The following is a 20,895-nucleotide window of genomic DNA, read 5'->3' as shown; positions in this document are numbered from 1 at the left end:
CAGCAAACAAAGATACCGAATCCTCTTTAACCGGGACGCGACGACGCGCCTCCTCTTCAACTCCCCCCCCCCCTCTCTCTCCTTTTCTCTATCGACGTTCCTCTTCTATGGTGCCTCAGTCTCATATCTTTTCTTCCGAGAACCCTCGAGCGAACCGCTTTTGCTTTCTGAACCGACGTGACGCTTGCACCCGCGCGGTTCGACCGCAAGAAAAGGAAGAAGAAGAGGGTGGAGAAAAGAACACACCCTTGCCGTTCGACAGGCAACGCAATATTTATACCCTCGCAGAACTACTCGTGTGACGTTCGTGCCATCAACAGAGCAATGAAAACGAAACGTCGTAAAACTTATTTCATACGACCTAGTTAGCGTCGAGTAGTTGCCAATTATCTGTCATTTGAATTACGATCAAATGTAATTTCACTTAGTATGCAAACGCGCATTCTTATAATGAATATCCTAGTACGCTCGTTTATTCTAATATTCTACGATCTTCCCTTAATTTATGTATCGTATGATCTAACGATTTAACATTACACGAAAAACGACACAGATTGAAATCGATCGTCATCGAGGAAAAAGGTAATTTTTGTTCGAGTAGAAGACAGTGATCGTTGAATCTTGAACGATTTTCGATAGCTAAAGGCAATTTTTTGGCACAATATCAGGCTGTTCCCAACTGAAAATAATTTTCACCAGTGAGCAAAAAAATCTTGATCGTTTATAACGTTGTAAGTTCGACGTAGCGAATGAAAGTTCAAAGAACGTTCTGAGATTCGAAGATCATTCTGAGGTTCAAAGATCGTTCCTGGATTCGAAGATCATCGTGAAGTTCGACGATCGTGCCGAGGTTCGAGGAAGACTTACCATCAAACTTTAAAAGGACCAAAGATTATTTCAGAGTCGCGGGGTTGCTAGAAATTCCACAGCCATCGAAAAGTTTCGTGTTTGTGGAAGGTTTAAAGACTATCCAAACGTTTGGCAGATATCAGTGGTTAGAGGTCTCGCAAAAGGTGACAGAATTCCAGTGTCTGTGGAATGACGGAGGTCAAAGACCTACACGATGTCCAGCTAGCTCAGAGGTCAGCAATATCATCCGAACTTGAGGAAGTTTCGAGAATATCCGACATCAACCTATGGCTCGTTCTAAGCTTCTCGATACCATCGGAATTTCCGGATAGCTTGGAAAACTCCGATTTCCTCTGAATCATCGGATACCCTTGCAACCATCGATACCTTCGAAGGCTTCTGCAACCACCGAGTGCTTTGAAACATCACAATACACCTGAAACTCTCATCGAATCTAATACGAAATCATCTACCAACCAAAAATCGCTGAATTCTACTGGGACTAACATTTGGAAGATCTTCAACTTACTTTTTATTAATTTTGCCTGTAATTGTTTGTATAAGTTGCGGTATCTAAATATAACACTGAAGTAGACTTGCATCTGTTTAAAAGTGTTAAGATTGAGGTTGACTGATCGAAGAACGAGTGGATGAATTTGTAAGAGAAAAGTATATTGAAATAATTAAAGGTTTAAGTGTAAGTTTATGCCGATTCAGATCCTTACTCTCTTAGTGTTAGTAGACAACAGACAATGGAATGATAGGAAGCACGTTCGTATATTTACAGCAAAAGGACATTATCAAAAAAGTTAAGCTTATAGCTTTAGCTAAAGGCTACAAAGAACATAAATAGAAATCTGTTTATTAGTTCCTTTGTTCCTTAGACCTTGCAACCCAGAACATAATGTATATTCAAGGGTACAATAATTATCGAGGATATTTCCGGGTAATAGCAGTCTCCAGGTCACGGATATACATAAATAAAGATGTAGAGTTTTTCTTGAAGTAGTTACTTCGACAAAAAGTATTTTACGTCGTTTCTTTGTTAATTAGGTATTTGAGAACGAACACAGGATCACGATGATTCGATGTAATCTGGCTGATTATATCTCGCTGTAAATAAATCTTCACGGTTCCGAATATCTCAAAGTCAAACGAAAGTATATTTTAGGTTACCACGTTGTGATTATCGTAAGTCCTAACTGCCTTACCTAATCTTCTCGAGAGTTTGCAGTGAGGTGGCAGTGCCTTAAGGCGGTCTGTATCCGAACTGTTACTCGATCCCGCGGCTTCGTTACAACTTCGTAGGTTCGTTGTACGAAACTTATCTCCATCTTTCTATCATAAAAACTATCAATCAAATGTTCGAAACGATAAAATACATCTCGATCCACTTAATCTATACAAATAAATATCGTTATAAACGTAATATTCGATAAACAATTGAAATAATTCGACGGTGATTAGAAGATCGTACAATTTTCCACGTTTATGGAGAATTTAAAAGTGGTAAAACGTAGGGAAGACGGAAATATGCAAATTGAAGTATTCGTTCTAACATTTAGTATGCGAAACGAATCTCTATTTAATTGCATTTAGTTCCATTTAATTGCATTCATAAATGTATGGATTTTCATAAATCCGTGCGCAGTAGTAGCGATTAATATCGAATCTTTGATCAAACGTATAAAGATATCGCTGAATATTTCACGAGTAATTATTTCACAGGAATATCTCCAATCTACGAAAAAATCTCTCGAAAATTTTAATCGTAAAAATGATCGCGTAAACTCTCCGAAGCAAAGTAATTAAAAACCACCAACTTTAAATTCAAACGAAAAGAATTCTTTGAAAGCCTCATTTACATATTTCGAAAGTTCGCACTCGCAACGTAACTTCGATCAACGCGAGCAGCCCCAATGGCAAAAACACGTGGCTATCATCCTTTCGATCTGAGTCGGAAATCTGAACGTTGTCGGATGTCTAGAGCACTCTGGTCTAATGAAATCGTGGTCGTTATTACCAGGGGCGTGCGAGTGAATTTTTTCTTCTTCTGCCTGTTAACGTTGTAGGGTCGTGTTGGTGTTGGTGTTGGAAAAATTTGATCATACGAGCTCCATATCGCCTGGCCTGGAATATAAGACGGCGGAGTGCAAGCACTCGCCCTGGGAGAACGTGTAAAGTTAAACAATTTACGGAACTCGGCTCGACGCGGACTCGCTTAGCTTATGGTAAAATTATACCGTCGTCCTGATCGACAGTCTCGATAAACGTACACCAGGATACAACTTTTCTCACGCCAATCCTCCTTCGTATAAATCACACGGAGTTCGAAGTGTATTAACATTTTTCGTCTTCCTCGCGCACAGTAGCCGTCTCGAAGGAGGAAAAGATTTCACTCTAGCAGATTGTGTTCGAACACTTACGTTATCCGTGTTATACTTTCACGTTGTGAAATTTCATTAGCGCTGTAACGAGAGCCGATTATCGCGATTACGTTGGTAAAGTTTGAGAGGAATTTGAAAATGCGTATAGAAATTACAATTAGCGCGAGTGTACGTATATTTTGCAATGGAGATCACGAAAGTATTTAAGTAGTTCGATCATCGAATATATCGACACTCGATCAAAATATATAAATTTGCCGTGATTGGTGTCGAAATACCTTCGTGGGCCACTGTATTTGATCCTTTAACGATATCGATTCATGCTACGCGTTTCTTTCATTTTTCATCGATAGGTGAATTAATCATTTGTTTTTTATCAACTTCGTCAGAGATTGAAATTGCTTGGTGTCCGAGTCACCAGAAGAAGTATCGACTTTATAAAAATCGATTTTGATCGTTTAGGAAAGACACAGACATATCGGGACGGTAAATCCTGGGTTGCAACTCAGTAATAAAGAGAGTGGAGGCGGTGTATTTGAAATATGGTCAACTTTGTCAACAGCGAACTGCACTGGATTGCAAAAAAAAGAAAAAAGAAAAAAAGAAAAAAGGAAAAGAAGGAAATATCGTAGTTATTGCTGGACTTTTGACTTTCCTCGTAATTTCTATTTATCTGGAAAGAGTTGAACAGTAACATAGGAAGAACATCTTTCTTTTTGACAGAAAGAAAAGTATACGGCGAAGGTTCCCCTCTAATGGGACCAGTGTTTGCTCTTATAGTTAAGATCAACGAGTAATATTCGCTGTTATAAACTTAATATCAGATGAGCTTTATTACGATGTTAAAGTATTAATCCTTACCTCGACACAATGGGCCATCAACCCTCGAAATTATCCGCACGGTAGTAATCGTTCGTTACGAATTTCGAAATTATGCTGGTAAATTTTCTGCTAGCATCTAAATAGAAAATTGTCAATAACGATAAGATAAATATATCATCGATGACGAATAATTTACACAAATTACGTTATTCTTTCCTATTCTTGAATTTTATTTCGTTGTTGATAAAAAAGCAAAGTAGCTTTGGAAATGTTTATCTAATTAGAGGTATGAAATTTTATTCTACCGCTAAAATGTTAATTAGTAACGGTGTAGTTTCGAAAAGTACAGTGAATTATTTTGTGAAAGTTTTTATTTTTGGCCTGAAATTTTTCAAACTCGGCGGTTTTATGAAATATTCATATTCCACTTAATGTATATGGGACTTTGTAAAACGATTTTGATATTATCTACGATGCTGGTACATAAATGGCGTTAAACTGGCGTTAAATTTAATTGGAAAGTTTCGGAAAATTCGAAATTGGCTCGGATCGTTTGCGATTTCGAGTATCGTTAGATAAAAATATTTTTACACCGCTGCGTTCTAAGATTTCACCACTTCCTTAGATTTCGGAAATTTCAAGAAACCAAGAAATCTCAACACGTACGCGTTTAACGATCCTTCTCCGTCTACGGCTGTTGGAAAAATTCCTAGCAAAAGTTCAGAAATATTTAACCACGATTATAATATTATTCCATCTATAACGTCACGAGTCTTTTGTTTCAAAAATAATTCGCTTTCCTCGATAATGAATATCTTCAAATAGACCTTACAAGCATCTAAAGTAATTCATTTCACGTGTTTATCAGTTTCGTGAAAACCGCAATAAATAATAATAATGAGACTATATATCTTAAACATATAAGATTTAATATTGTTTTATTAAAAATACTTGCGCTAATATCTTAACGAATAAAATGTTATCCGGTATTCTTATTACAGATGACAGTTCATGTTAAAAGCGATACGAATTTCTCGAACAATCCGATATCCAATTTTTGAAACTTAATTTTTCTACACGTGTCTCGATAATCGTACGCAACTTTACGGTGAGTAGTCGTCGCACGTCTGATCGATAAGATGGTTCGAATTTTTGCGCGAGCGTGCAACGATCGGAACGCGTAATTCGTTTCGAACGGTTTCTCCTTCCTGAGGGAGGGGCAGGTTAAATTATGAAGCGAGAGATAACGTTACTCAGCTATTATATTCACGGTCGGATGCTGGGTTCCAGCTTATGGCAGCAGGCTGCAGCTGCACGCTCCGATATGCATATATGCGAGCGGACTACCACACGCGTCTTGACCTTACACTTTCGTAATTGCTCGTACATGCACGGCATCGCTGACCTATTAATTATTTTCGCAATCTGCTAAAAATAAAAGAAAAGTAGATGGAGAAGGTCGGTTGAGGGTTCGAGCCCCGTTGAAATTTCCACACAGATCGAATAGCTAAGATTCTATTATGAAATTCATGGTTGGAAATATACGTAGATCGAATATAACGATTTTCAGACGAGCCTCTCAAAATCCAAGCTGTAAGACGCATCTTGTATTAACAGGATAAAAATTAAAAATAGGTTAAAGAATTGTTTAGAACGACTAACGTGAGATAAATTTCACGGAGTAAACAATTCTCAACAATGCGAACGATTCAGCTAATATCGTCGAAAAAAGCGCGCAAATATGATATATTATTTTGCAGAAATGAATTTTTCAATCTGTTCGGCGTAAAATATATCAAACTCGCGCGGTAGCCAACGTGTTAAAAAATTGTGTCAACGCGATACGTTAATAGCGTAAACGATCAAACAACGGTGCTAAAGTAAAATATGTTCGATGGAGAAGTTGTAATTTATTGTACCCGAAAGTGGTCTCAGTTCGTCTGACCTATGATCCTTAAAATGGCTAAGCTTATATCGGTTGGCTGCGAGGTCATGACTATGAAATTTCGCGGATCGCAGGCTAGTCCGAGTGGAGTGCCTCTAACCGTTGTCCGTGTCTGGTCTCTTAACCCTGATTTGCTCCGTCTACGGTCCTTTGACATCTGAATTGTCCAGATTGCGTCCCAGGACCTTCGAGTGACTCGAACCGAATCCCGCAAGCTTGAAGAGAAATGGCCGTGATTCCGGTTTCTCTCGTTCCTCGTGTTCTCCGGAAATTTTCCTATTGCGGAAAAATGCGGAATTGAATCTCCTCAGCCGTCTCGTCTTTCAATGATTCCGAAAGCTTCGTTACTTCAGGGTTGCGTTATTTTACTTGCGAGTTTCACGATAGAAATAGCGGTTTCTTTTTGTGAAAAATTACGGAATGTCTCGTACGACACGCATAACGTATTCAGAAAAGTGGTGCAGTGGCACGCGTGGAAATTCCATACAATTCTTTTCTCTTTTTTTCTGGTTCGATCGGCACACGTGAGGCTACTACTCATTTCCAGAGACAGGCCTCGTCCCGCTTATAAGCGCGTCGATGATCGATACGATCGATTCGCTCCAATTTCAGCGAGAGTATCGAGTTTTATCGGATCTCTGTATCCTCCTTAGCTGATCGTTGGCTGGTCTGTCGAGTACGCGAGGTACGTTCACCTTTCCCGTCTATCTCGTATTTTAAACTGCTGATTCGACGAACGACGATTTATCTCGGACACTGCAGCGACAGGCAAACATTATTACGCCTTGTTATCGGGAGCTGCAGCGCACTACGTGTCGCCGTCCTATCGTTCCACACTCTTTTCTTCTCTGTTGTTTCTTTCGCGTCTAATATCAACGACCCTCTTCTTTGCTTAGCGAGTCTTTGTTCAACGAGAGTGAAAACGAGACAGTCTTTGTCTCATTGCCGTCGTTGATTTATCTCGTGTTTTTATCTTTGTTTTTGTTAAGGTTTTATCTCGTAATAGAGAGAGAGAGAGAGAGAGAGAGAGAGAGAGAGAGAGAGGGAGGAAATGCGTGGATGAATGTAGAATAGAAAAATATATTTAGGCAAGTTTAAGTATAAGTAGGATGTGTATGCTAGTCCAGATCCTCACGCTGGTAGCGTTACTTTACCAAAGAACTTCCAAGTTATGGGCCTAAAAATTACGGAAAACTGGCCTGTCTGTACCACGTTGCATTATTTGTTCCTAGGAAACTATGAGGCTGAGAGACCCTTCAAATCGATTTAGCGCTAAACGATACTCGATAGCTTCGAGAACTAAGAAAATTAAACTTTAGAGAAGATGTGGAGTTTTCCTTGAAGTGGGATCCACTTCAACAGTTTTTCAAGGAATCGTCGAGTTATTCTTTCGAAGAAACCTTGTGCTGCACAATTTAGTTCGTGTGAGATACGATGCCTTTCATTGCTATATATTTTGTATCGTTAGAAATGCGCTAAGCATAATATTCGAAATAATCCATCTTTAACACGTGGTGTTTATATACAGGGTGGTTGGTAACTGGTGATTCTACGCGAAAAAAGAAGTCGAAAATATAGAATAAACATTTTTCGTTCGAGGCTTTGTTTTCGAGAAAATCGACTTTGAATTGTCGCTCGGTACGCGTGCACTTTATCGCGTCTCGTTATAACGGATCTCACTGTAGATCGTTGTCTCGATTGACGTTATTTTTTTAATTTAAAAGATTTTTAAATTTAAAAAATTTTTAAATTTTTAAAATTTTTAAATTTTTAAAATTTTTAAATTTTTAAATTTTTAAATTTTTATTCAAATTTTCGACTTTTTTCGCGTAGAATCACCACCTTTCCGCTTGTGCCACCAGTTACCAACCACCCTGTATATGAAATAATAAAAGAGAGGAACAAATATGAAAGATGCATTTTTACGTAAATAGTTCTTTATCTTTGAAGAATAATTCGAGACGATACAAGAAAGATATTCTTCCAAACGTAGCTGATGTTCGAGAAACAATAAAATTTGTAGTTTCCCTCTGGATATTATCCTAAAGTAAATTTGTTTTGTGTAAAATACGCCGATTATTTATTTATCGAGCAACGAAACGACAACCCGATAATATGCACACGTATTCACATAACGACGACTTCAAGTAGACGGTCAATATTTTAATATTTTATTGAATCAGTGAAATAGTCAATGGATAAATAGAATATGGAGAATTAGGATCAGACGACACAGACTACTTTGCGAAACTAAAACTTCTTCCTCCGTTTACTATTTCAAAAAATTCGGTCTAATTAGCGCAATAACAATAAAGATTCTTCATCGACGAACAAAGTTGAAGTTCTGCCTCTAGTTTGAATGTAAGAATGACTATAATTACAGAGCGTCCAAATTTCCCTGAGAACAGGTGTTACGAGGCTTTTCAACAGTAAGAAATCACAGAGTAGTTTCAAAGTTTTTAACCTGATTAATTTTGATCGATCAAGTTTTCTCTTTCCTTGCTGCTCGCAACGAGATCGTGACATGCGAATTCGTTATTAATCGCGAAAGCAATTATTCATATGTACAATACTCTTTACACGAAATATTTATTAAAATGAAGCGGCAAATCAATGCCAGCCGTTTTAACTCTCTTTTTTCTTTGCAATTAACAAAAGTTAATTTCTTCGTACATTCGGTCTTGGCCTCGTTCAGAGACAGAAAAATTTAATGAGCATGAGAAGTATCTGTATTCACTCGTTACTGTCTTAATTAAAAGAGACCATTTTCTCCTTGTAGAACAGTTATAAAATATCATCGATTGAAAAAGGTGCATATCTAATTAATACGAAGGAATTAACGAATCTTCTAAAGAAAGTATGTCTTCATTAAGAAATGTCTCGCAAAGACGATAAAATTTACATTTATTCGCTTGTTTTAAAATTATCTTTCCAAATAAAAATTACGATCCTCGTGTTTCGAATGGTTGAGCGGTACTTTTATTTCGTTACCGAGAAAACAGGCCACGTTTCTTCCAGTTTTGAAATAATAATTTCCAATCAATCGACAAAGTGAAAATAATTGAGCGACGCGTGACATCCGACGCGATGAATTTTTTTGACTAGTTTCATTGCTTCGTTTTCAATGTTGCAATACGGAAGATAAATATTGATATTCGTAGATGCATTATCGATCTCCGATGCTTGCTCTATTTTTTCTTTTAATCAATCCAATATAAATTGAAACGGACAAAATATCGAGCTTTCACTATCAAAGGCACGAAGAAGCGTTACTACGAAAGAATACCAAGTAGTCTATGTCGTGTGATCGTGATCTGGTCTTATTCTACTCGTTCGATCTCGTATCGTTCCATCGCTTTACGAATTTATAAAAAGACACGAGTAGGACTTTTATTTCGAATAATCGTTACAAGGAATCGACATTTTCCTTTCGGTTATAATTTCTGTATTGCTTTTAAATAATTTGTTTCATTTCCAAAGCTGTTTTAATATCGATTTCTCTGTCGATCGTTGAATTAAAATCTCATAGATGTAGTTTCGCGAAGCTTCCGAATCGATTGCAACGTTTCTCGATCGAATTGCAACGATAGAAAGGTTAACAGGTTGTGTCCCGTTATCGAAGCTTTCGATTCGCCCGTGAAACTTGCCGCGAATCCTCCTGTCTCTCCATGTTTCCCCGTTTACGATCAAAGTCTTGCCGCTTTATCAAGCGAACTTTTCACTTAGCGGGCTAAAGAATCGCAAAACAGAACATCGGATTTCAATTTAACAATTCCTCGCGAGTATTAATCGCCGGAGGGACAGAGCGTGTGAATAGAAATGGGAATAAACGCGCGTAGTTGGACAGCGAGTTTCCTAAGATGTAATTATTCACTGCTCAGCCTTTTATAATAATGACAAATGACCATAGGCGTCCGTTCAGGCTGTCCTTTGCGTCTCGAGCAGGCGAGGCCGGTGCAGCGCCTCGAAATCCCTTTCCTGGCTACCACGCCGCGCCTAACGATTCTTTAACTCCTTCGTATCAAACTGCGGAACACCGACTGCGAGCACTGTATTAAATTGTACCGACGGAATTTCCGCCAGACGTTTCGCTCGGAGCTCTCGAATCCTGCCAGCTGGCCCGCAGCTATAATGGATTAATTCTTGAACGATTTATAATGGATCATAGAAATACGAAGATTTTACGCTAAATATCATACGCTTGGCTTCATATTTTAACAAACTCATATTTTACGAGCGTGTCACCGCGATGGTAGCCTGTGTACCGACTATTACGAATTCTAAAGAAACTAACGTTTGTTGCCTGCGATATTTTAGGTGTTCTATCGAAAAGATAAATTTTACAATTTAAAATTCTAAAGGAACTAACGTCTATTGGTTGGGTTGATGTATCAGGTTGTCCGAAAAGTTTCTTTCGTTCCATAAGGCGATAACAGACGAGCAACAATTTCTGTTTCATCCATTTCGTTCTATTTCTATTATTATGTTCGCGCATAATTCGATAATCTAATCTAAAACTAATATTGTTTCCTTATAAAACAAAAGAAACTATTCGGTCAACCTAATACTGTATACCTTGTACCTGAAAGTAATCTTAGGCCCCAAACAGCGCTTTCCGAGGTAATTTCAATCGGTCGAGGCTCGGATCCATTTCATAAGGAGAGCCTCGAGCTCTTTACGCGTTGCTCGGTTCGCGGTATCTAGAAGAAGATCGGCCTTATCTGCGCCTGGCTTTTAGATAAAATCTAGGACGCTTTGATATCGTGACATCCGGGGTTTCGTCAACGAAGTTTTCATTTCTCCGGGGTTTTACTGCGTACTTGCTGCCCTGTTTGCGACACCTTGCTCTCTTTGAGCCGCGTTGAAACCCGGCAAGGTGATTATTTCGGATGGCATGCATCAAGGGAAAGAAAGATCGGAGTAGCCAGCCGCCTACCGAGCAACGTGATATTTGAATTCGAATACACGCGGTGTGTTGCTACGTGGAAAGGACGTCCGATTTACATTAAATTTACATTGCTATAACTTGCTTTCGTGTTTGAGATTGATACGCCAGGCGAAATCTTTCTGCGTCTCTTCGGTGTAGAATCTCACAGGAATATACATTCATGCGATGTAGGTAGGTTGGAAGAAAACGTCGATACACGTCGAAAACGAAGTTGGCAAACTCGTCGTTTTTATTACAAGACTGGCGCGAATCTTCTTCTTTTCTTTCTTTCGTTCTCTGTTTATTCAGATTCCGAGAGACTGGATTTCGATGGTGTCGCGACGAACGAGCAAGATCTTTACACGATTTTCTGCCCGTTGAGCGTTAATTAATTCTTTCATTCTTTCGTTCGGTTGTGCGATTATGCAAGTTCTAATTATGCAGATTTTATTCTGCGACGTAATCTTTCTTTGCGACGGACAGAGATAATTGTTTTACGTAAGAAGCGCAAAGTGGAAGATTCGTGTTAGGCTCTTGCAATATGCAATCTCAATTCGCCATTTATTCCTTCGCGCGATATCTTATCGCCTGTCTATTGCTTCGTGCTTTCTTCGCATTATCAACGTCATTCGTAGTACCGATCGTAGTAATGGCACCTAACGCTGTCACGTTTAACGCTATGTTGCATGTGTCAGGTAAAATTCGCGATAAAAAAGGAAGAACCGAGCAATAGCTTAATTCGACTGTCCTTTAATATTTCTATACGTTTTTATTCACCAAAGTGGTAAAGTACGATATTACAACGAAGTAGCGAAGCTACAAAGTATTAAAATAGTTGTTCAAATCGCGGCCAAGACTGGAATTAGGTACCCAAGACTAGTCTCGTGGTCGAATGCTCGCAGTTTTTATACGTTGAGTTTGTAGGAGTTGAGGGACAAGGAGAAGACATGTGCAAGTTAAGGTCAAAGTCTGAAGGTTCGTCGTCAGGTAGTGTGAAATGACGTGGATTTGGGTATGGTCGCTGTGACACATGCTCGCTACGTTCAATGCTAATACCGAGAGTATCGATGCGTTCTTCGATCTCCGCACCGCAATATCGACAAGTCCGACAAACCGAATTAAAAGCCTAGACTCTCCTCTCGTTCTCCTCGATCGTCCTTTGAAAATTCCATCTGTTTGGATTTCAGGTGTCGTGGGTTCGCAGACGAGGCGACGAGCTGCACTTGCTCACGATCGGTTTGGACACGTACGCGAGCGACTCTAGGTTCTCGCTGGCCCTGGAGAAGCCGAATGATTGGCGGTTGCTTTTGCGTTCGGCTACCGAACGAGATGGCGGCGTGTACGAGTGTCAAGTCAGTGCTCATCCGCCATTAATCAGAACTGTCCATCTCACCGTGTCAGGTGAGTAAATGTGTCTTTGTACGTGCGTGTACGTATCTCTATCGCTGGCCCGTTAGTTGTCAGAGTCGAACAGCAATCGCGGCCTGCAATTTCTATCCGACGAGGCCTCTGCTCTCTCGAATATATGTGCCCTTTGATCCGACGACTTCGGTGTCACCAATAAATCAGCCACGGCACGCCACTGCTTATAGAGAGACAGCCATGCGATGGTTCTCTCGCTAATCAACCGTAACGAGAATTTGACGGCAATGCCGACGATTATCGGTTCAACGTTTTTCGTCGGTGATTTGAGATAATGGACGCTTGGCACCCTGTTTGCGTGACTCTAACACCTTCGCCAAAACCTGAATTTCTACGACTTAAAATAGCTTTCTCTGCAGAACCAGCTTCTATTCTGGTCGTTCGTTAACGAGAATTTTAGTTTATGCAGACTTTTACTTCGAAATAGTTGGCTGTGATTTGTGTTTGAAATCGCGCGAGATTATAATAGAGAGTTCTGAAAGTTTGTTCGGAAAGATTGGTCGTTTGTTTCTGTATAGAATATTATTTTGGTGGGTGGTAGATATTCAAGTTAAAAGTGAAAATTGCAATTCAGATCTACCTTCTATTCTTTTATTTCGAATCATTTATCAGCGTGAATTTGGGATTACGTAGACGGACTTTGAGTTAGTTCGCTGCTATTTAAGCTGATTTTCGTTTGGTAGTTCGAATCCTGTGTTTGGAATTACGAGAGATTAATCCTCGTTTGGTGAAAGCTGGATCTTCGTCGTCGCAAAAGTCGAACGTGTTATCGAGTTGTACGAAAAGCTTGGAACGGAAAAGGAAAATTTCAAGGAACACCGTGTTCTTATAGAACTAGAATTTTCTGGTTGTATTAGCGTGTCGAAATTAAAAATAAAATTTCACGTGCAGATTTCGATTCTATTCTGTTGTTTATTAAGGTACAAGTAAATTGTGGAACGAGGGAATAAAAGACGAAGGGAGGTTTTAAACAGAATATTGGTTCGAGGATGGTATCGGTGGAGGTAGTTTATCGAATTAAGAACGAAATTTGAAATTTAAATTTTGATTTTAGGTTGGATTTAAAATTTAAATTCCAACGGGGGTTGAATCTTAATTTCGGATTTGGGAATTTTCAAGTCAATTAAAATGACTTTATAAGATGAGACTAGACGATACTGTACGACGAAAAATCCAATTTCCCAATCAAATTAAAAAATAAACTAACGTTCAAAACCGTCAAAAATTGAACGCTCACACTCGTAACTATAACACATATGAAATTGCTGTTAAACGTGTGTATCTTCGAAGGTACGACGGTGGTCAGAAGTTAGAAAGGGTGTTTCTTGATGAACGGAGTAAACGATAAAGGGATGGAAACGGTTAAATATTAAACTACAACGTTTGAAGTGACCACGGGTTCGGTTATTACACGTGGCGGTTCTGCGGAATCGCTGTAATTTCAAACCGTATCGGGCAAATTATAATTCTCTCAAGTGCAGTTAAACGCAGCAACCTGAAATACCAACGGAGTCACTTTAAACTCGTACAGCTCGTTCCTAGGTATTACGGTTGCCGGGAGAATTGCGAATTTTCGACTGCAACGTGTTGCCAATTGAACCGTGAAAACAGTTTTTCGATTTTCTTCCAACTTCAGCGATATATACGTTGAGTAGTTTTGGAAAATCGACCAATAGTCGGCGATCGTTACGTCTTTTCTTTCTTCGGTCAGATTCAGTCAGATTCGTTCTAAGCGACTGCTATCTAAAACTGCCATAAGTTCGTAATAACGAAATCGATATCGTAATTAACGTCGAACCGATCCTCTTTAAGCAACGTCTTCCAACTTAAAGAAAATTTTCAAAGAACGTTGCACAAAAATTTAAGCAACCTTTTATTCGACTAAATAGAAAGTTCTACCACCGGCAGAGAATATTCATCGATAGCGGACGATCCTGTATTTTGGACGGTTAATGAGGAGCTCGTTGGAACCGCGAACAGTTGCATATTACGGTGTCTCTAGAGTTAATCTCGTTGAAGAGAGCAGGACAAAAAGCAAGCCCATTATTCTCTTAATCTAGCCTTGCAAAGTATCTCGGGAAAGTTAGCCTGGTAGATACATAATCCGCGGCGTTCTGCGGAACATTTTCGCTACACCATAAATCACGAAGGTTCGCGTCGTTAGGGTGGTCCTTGTCGTGGCATAATGGCGATCTTGCAGCTGTAACGATGTCCTCGTGCCACTCACGACTCACCGTGCATACACCCCTTAATTGGACCTCTGTCTCATCTTTGCGCCTGTATCCCCTTTGCTCATCCTCCGCGTTTATCTTCTTTGTCAATTTTTAAATACGATTCATCGAGAATATCCTTGTAGAAAAAGACCTTTATTCTTTACAATATTTTGGTAATTCTTTTATATTAAATTCTCGCAAATTAAATTAAATTAAATTACGTGATAGCACGAGATAAACGTTTGTCCCGTTGGCATTGAGTCAATCGCTTTAATCATTCTTTCGCATAAATGTAGGAATGTTATATTGTAAATTAACAGAAAAGACAGTATGATAAACGCAATATCGTTACACTCTCACAAAATCGAATATAATATCGCGTTTCACGAATTCGCTTTTCATTATTTCTACGTCACAGCAACACGATGAACTTCCCTCGACCACGATTAATTCAACTCTGAAAGCAATTACCACGCTCATTTTTCCCTTAACAAACCTTGGTAACGCTCACAACACTCCTTGACAACACTAACATATCTTGACAACGTTTATAAACAATCAGCCACGTTTTTCCCTAACGTCACACCATCCCACATAAATAAATCTGCGTTTCTCGTTGACGTTCGTTTCGTTGCATTGCATTAGAAAAATGATCTCTGTCGTTGCGTTTCCAGAAACTTCTACGGTTTAATTCAATCTGTTGCAACCACGAGATGCACGACCGCCGTTAGATAAAAATTGACGCCTGGGGTGTGATCCGTCGTACGGAATTTAAATATGTATGAAGCTGTGACAAAACCGAAGCAAGTTGGACAGCAAACGAATACAAACGCGCTTAGCTGTCGGGAAAGTAGATAGTTGGTGGTGAATCCAGCGACGCGTGTCATAAAATGTCGGTTTACGATGCCAACAACTGAAAAGCGTTCGGTTCGACGGTGCTACGGAAGGTCTCGCTACGAATCGTCCGTTAAACTTCACGTCTTCGTGCTTATTATTCCTTGCCGGGCTTATTATTCCTTGAACCAGTTTTTCTTCAATTTTCTTCAGATTTTTTCTTCAAATTCGTTCGAAGAAAGTAAGAATATTAATCGACGTTTTAATCGACGATATTGGTCGTTGTACGAATGCAACTTCGTGACCGGTTGATCATTTGCTCGATGATTTAAATTACCTAGGTAGTTACTAGGTTGAGATACGAATGATCACATCTTCTATGAAACTAAAAATCGTTTTAGTTTGAACGGGAGTACGTGTACATAGAACTACTGTCAGCCACAAAACTCTTAAAATTATCTCTTGAATATATGAATTTTGTGCGCTACACTAGATTAGCCGCGTAGTAGTGATACACATATATGAGTATGAGTGTGTGGAAATATGTGCGTGCACAGCATCTCGTAAAGCAGATGAATGCAACTGTTCCGCGAGTAGTGTGGTATAGAAGACGGAGAGACAAAGAGAGCGCCGAGACGCGTGCAAATGTGTATCGACGAAGATCTTGTGAATCACATATTAAATAAATCTGAAACTATTTTGATGTCAATTCTAAGTGTAATCTAAGCGTTCCTATACATTTATTTCGGCGATTAAGACTCGCAATTCTCGACGAAAACGTCAGCTCCGCGAATCTTTTTAGCGCGTTAAGATACATACTGTTAAAATGTAATACAATTTATTCGTTCTGACCCGCGTACTAAGACAAAAGAAAAGATTATAAAATACAACGTTACAAGTATGAATTATAACTGTGTTATATCTACGTGAAATAAAAATGGTAGGATCGATATTGTATTGACATCTTCTCGTGTAAGCATAAATAATGTCTTTTTATCAACCTAACGTTGACAAAATTTAAAGTTTCGTAAAGATCCTGATGCGGATTTATCCCACAATTTTTGTGAGTCGAGTGTTCGAATTGGTCTGATTCATTTTCGAAATACATCGATGATAATTGTATCGGCGTGTAAATATAAATGTAGTATCGCGAGCGAGGGGCCTGGGAGTTGCCGGGTGAACCGCGTGGAACGTCGCGAGAACCGAGGCGTTCGTTTCGATCGCGTAGTTTTGGAAAAAGGAGCATCTTGGCCACGAGCGGTTGCTAGGGGACGAGAAACGAATCAACAGTGATTGCGAGTTGCGTTGCTGAGAGAGTGTTGATTGCGTTTATGAAAGTCGAGTCGTTGATTAATTATTTAGTTGTGCCGCTTATTGTACGTTTGCTGCGATTAGTTCACGTTGAACAACTATCGTTTTTCTGTCTGATTAACACCTGTAGCATCCGTTCATTGTAAATATATTCAATCACGATATTACATAAATAACACAGTGACAAACCGCGATTCCACTTTCTTTGATAAGTCGGATGTACAAAATTCGATAGGCGTTCGTAGGTTCTCGCGGCTGATCGTAGATATCGAGTCGAATCTCTGTCGTGAAACGATTCGAGGTCTCTTAAACAAAATGTTACCATCGAGAAATCTCCTCGAACTTTTTCATGGCACGTGCTGCGAAAGTGGCAGGTGTATTTGAAAAAAAGGAGGTGAAAGAGTACTACGAATCGACGTAACTCGAGCTGGCACGGGTTTAACCGTAGCTGCGTGTTTTCATAAAAACAGCTATTTACTTTGCCGCATTGGAATACACGTGGTTGTTCATGGAAAAGCAATACGACACCTTTTGGGCACGTACGTGCAATTTTCAACGAGCGGCACGGTCCGCGCGTGAAAGCGCACCCTTTGTCGGCTGGCTTTTCAAACAAATGCGCAAAGAGGGCCGTAAGGTTCGTTTCAAGTAGTTCACAGGCAACAGCAAAATCTATCTCCTTTTATTTTACCTTTTCCTGGATAATTCATAAAAGAGTCTCCTTTCTACGTGTCTTTCGTCGTACGCGATGTTCCTTAGAGGATCGTCTATATTTCAATACGCGTGGCGAATGGAAACTCTGTAAATTTAATTTACTCGATGGCTATAGTAGATAACGTGTGAAAAAAATGATCTCTGTAAAGACGAAACGTTGTAAAATTATTTGAGAACAGAATTGTTTCATCTCTTTTTTCAGATTAACTCTTTCGGCGGTTAATTTTGTTTAGTCTGTGCTTTGCGCCTTTCAATCTTTCATGAATGCATAAATATGTACAGTCTAATTGCGAACGATAGAAACATATTAATTTTACAATTTTAAACGTCTTTCTGTAATTTTAATCTGCAAGAATTATGCGCCTAGCTTTAGGAACGAAGCGTAAGAAGTTAAACGGATTATGGCTGAGAGATATCTTCTTAGAATAGACTGTTTTATCTTGATTACTGGTGTCAGCGACTAGAAGTTGCAATTAGAAGTTGCAAAAATACCATAAAACACAGTTCTCATCGTCCCCCTTTCGCAGAACAATTTCGCAGGTAGAAATAACGTTCGATTATTCTCTTGGCCCTTAGATTACTCAATTTTCTTAATAGCTGAGTTAGCATTAGTGAACCGTCGCGTGCAATTGCGCAACGATTTTGCCTTCTAATTTGAACCGATAAGATTTACCTGCGGACGAGTTTCCGCAGCGTTGCACTTCAAAAGGCGATTTGATTGACGTTCGCGACTACGTAATACGTAGTCGGATTAAGAAGTGACAAGTCAGATAAAGGTAACGTGCCCGCGTTCCTATCTCGCTGCTTTTATTTCGTCAAAGATTTTCCTATCTTTGATCAACGCGTTTTTTTTCCTCCTTTATTTCTGCGTTAGTTTCCAACCGAACATGTACAGATACGTCGTTGCTGGTATATCTTTTCCCATACATGAATCTAGATAGCCTCCAAGCTATTTCGTTTTTATTCGATTTATGTTTGTTTCGGGAAAAGAATGATTCACGCAGTCGGATAACGTGATAAATTGACGGCTGGTTTTGCGAAATATCCTTCGTGCTTTTGCCAGAGATGATTCCGTTAACGAAGGGAAAATAATGTCTATAATATCTTAGAAATATCAATCGAATCGATATTAATCGTGTCACTGCGTAACGCCAGAGTATCTCGGCCAAATCCTTAAATATTAATTCATTTCCTGTGCAGAATTGAAAATAGATATTTTCCAGATCTCTCTGAAAATATCTTGAAATTCGGAACGCGAGAGATCTTAACGACGAAGATACTGTGCCTTCTTCCGAATTTTTCGATTCCACTGTCAATCGAACGAACGACTTTTAAAAAGATGTTTATGCGCAAGTACGCATATTAGTAACTGTCTCTCTATTTTATTTTTAAAGCTAAGGACTATTTTAACGATAGAAAAGTACGACTGAATAAGAAACGAACCACAGCCAGGGCTTTGAAGGCACGCGGCAATGTAAAAGGATTGAAAAGGTCTTTTGTAAAAGAATAATCCGCATCACTTCGAAGGAAGTTAGCGTCGATCTACTCGCGTAATGTAACGTCGTTTCATGAATGATCGAGCATGTTTGAAAATAGCCAGCGACGAGATTCGGAATCAGATGCAAGCATCCGCAACGCGGTCACCAATACCTAGCAGATTGGCGTCCGGTCTTCCATGAACAAGGACTTTGAGGTATCTGCTATTGAAAGTCAAAGAGCGTGCAAGAACATTTCCCGTGATGTGCAACTTTGAACAGCCATAACTTCGAAAGGGAAGCGTTCGTAGATATACGTACATTCATGCGATATTTGTTTCATTTGGACAGCCCGGTGAAACATACTCGAGAAATTTGCTTCAATGTTCCAGACAAACTGCACACTGATTTAACGTAAACATCTGACGTACGTGTAATTTGAATATTAGACGTCGTTACGTTATTTCCAGATTTCGTCTCTTCTCCCGTCTTTACGTCCAATTTAATCAACTTCTTTCGTATATTTTATTTTATTTATGTTCTGCCGGACAGATTTTTCGGTACATTTAACGCTAAAACTACCACGCCAGTCAAATTGGCTGGTTTTACAATTTTATTTTAAAATTCCTATTTCGTGTTATATTTTTGTTCCGTAATGACGTAATGACTTTCGCAACGATAACTCAAAGAATAATATAATGAATTTTATTTTGTTTTTTATGTATTCGATCTCAAAATAATTTTGTATCAAGGCTACTTATACCAATACGAGTCGAAATGACTGGTACTTGTCAAAGTGTAAAAGGTCCTGCGAGCCGTTTATCGAACCGCGATTAACCAGTTTCCTCGTTTTCTACAACTTGCCACGTGTTTTTCAAATTTTTACCGCGTATCATTCGATACGACGATATCAGTTATCTGGAAAATTCCGGATCGATCGCTAGATCTCCAGATGCTAACGCTAGATATACCACACCAGTGAAAATGACTGGTTCTACAATTTTATAAACGTGTCAACCCTCGTTAAGGATCATGGTCCCAGATGGATTAACAATACCAAAAATGTACTACACAACGTGGAATTCCTTCTGTAAGAAAGTAATAAATCAATAAATATAAAAATATTCTATTATTACGTATTTTTTATAGACCAGTCATCTTGACTGATCTTGCTAGATCTTTCGTGTTAACCTATTAATCTACGATTTACGTTTGGTCCGATCATATACTACGGACTATGCCCGCAATATTTACGTTTGGCCCGATCATCGTACTACGGGCTATGCCCGTAGTTGCAGGTTAAGGGGTTAACTATCGGTAGTTTTAGTGTTAAGAGTGCTATTTCGTAGATATTTTCGACGTTCATATTTTTCCCGACGAGACTGTTGTTTAAATCTTCCTTCGTGTGACCTGTGATCTTTCTTAAATCAGATATCCGATATACAAGATGGTTGGTAACTGGTGGTACAAGCGGAAAGGGGGCGATTCTACGCGAAAAAAGAAGTCGAAAATATAGAATAAAAATTTTTCGTTCGAGGCTTTGTTTTCGAGAAAATCGACTTTGAATTTTCGCTCGGTACGCGTGCACTTTATCGCGTCTCGTTATAACGGATCTCACTGTAGATCGTTGTCTCGATGGATATTATGGCAGTTTAAGTTTGTTTTTGCCGTAACGGAAAATTAGGAATACATAATGAAATAATATGAAGTAATCATAAAGTTTATTATTACAGAAATTGCTGAAAATGTTGCCCATTCTGCCGAACACATACTTCTGCTCTTCTAATTAAATTTCTATGAACACTTTCTAACGTATTCGATTGTTTTAAAGTATGAAAGACTACAATAATCTTTTCTTTCAATTGCTCGTAACTTGCGATTTCTTCAGAATAGACAATTGATTTAATATGGCTCCATAAATAAAAGTCAAGCGGAGTTAAGTCAGGAGAGCGTGGTGGCCAAGCTATTGTTCCACCACGACCAATCCAGCCTTGGTAAT

General features: G+C 39.1%; 1 protein-coding gene across 1 annotated transcript in view; it reads left to right on the top strand.

Annotated features, from left to right (window-relative positions):
- LOC117166673 (zwei Ig domain protein zig-8) overlaps nucleotides 1-20,895 on the top strand; it is a 249,691-nt gene that overhangs the window by 19,009 nt on the left and 209,787 nt on the right. Inside the window, exon 4 of the mRNA XM_033350871.2 lies at nucleotides 12,118-12,331. Within this exon, the coding sequence (XP_033206762.1) occupies nucleotides 12,118-12,331 (214 nt within the window). The remainder of the gene's footprint in view (nucleotides 1-12,117; nucleotides 12,332-20,895) is intronic.

The sequence above is a fragment of the Bombus vancouverensis genome, chromosome 4 (assembly GCF_051014615.1).
Source record: "Bombus vancouverensis nearcticus chromosome 4, iyBomVanc1_principal, whole genome shotgun sequence".
Classification (NCBI taxonomy): Eukaryota; Metazoa; Arthropoda; class Insecta; order Hymenoptera; family Apidae; genus Bombus; species Bombus vancouverensis.
Note: the sequence above shows the minus strand (reverse complement) of the source record. Positions and strands in the feature narration are given on the sequence as shown.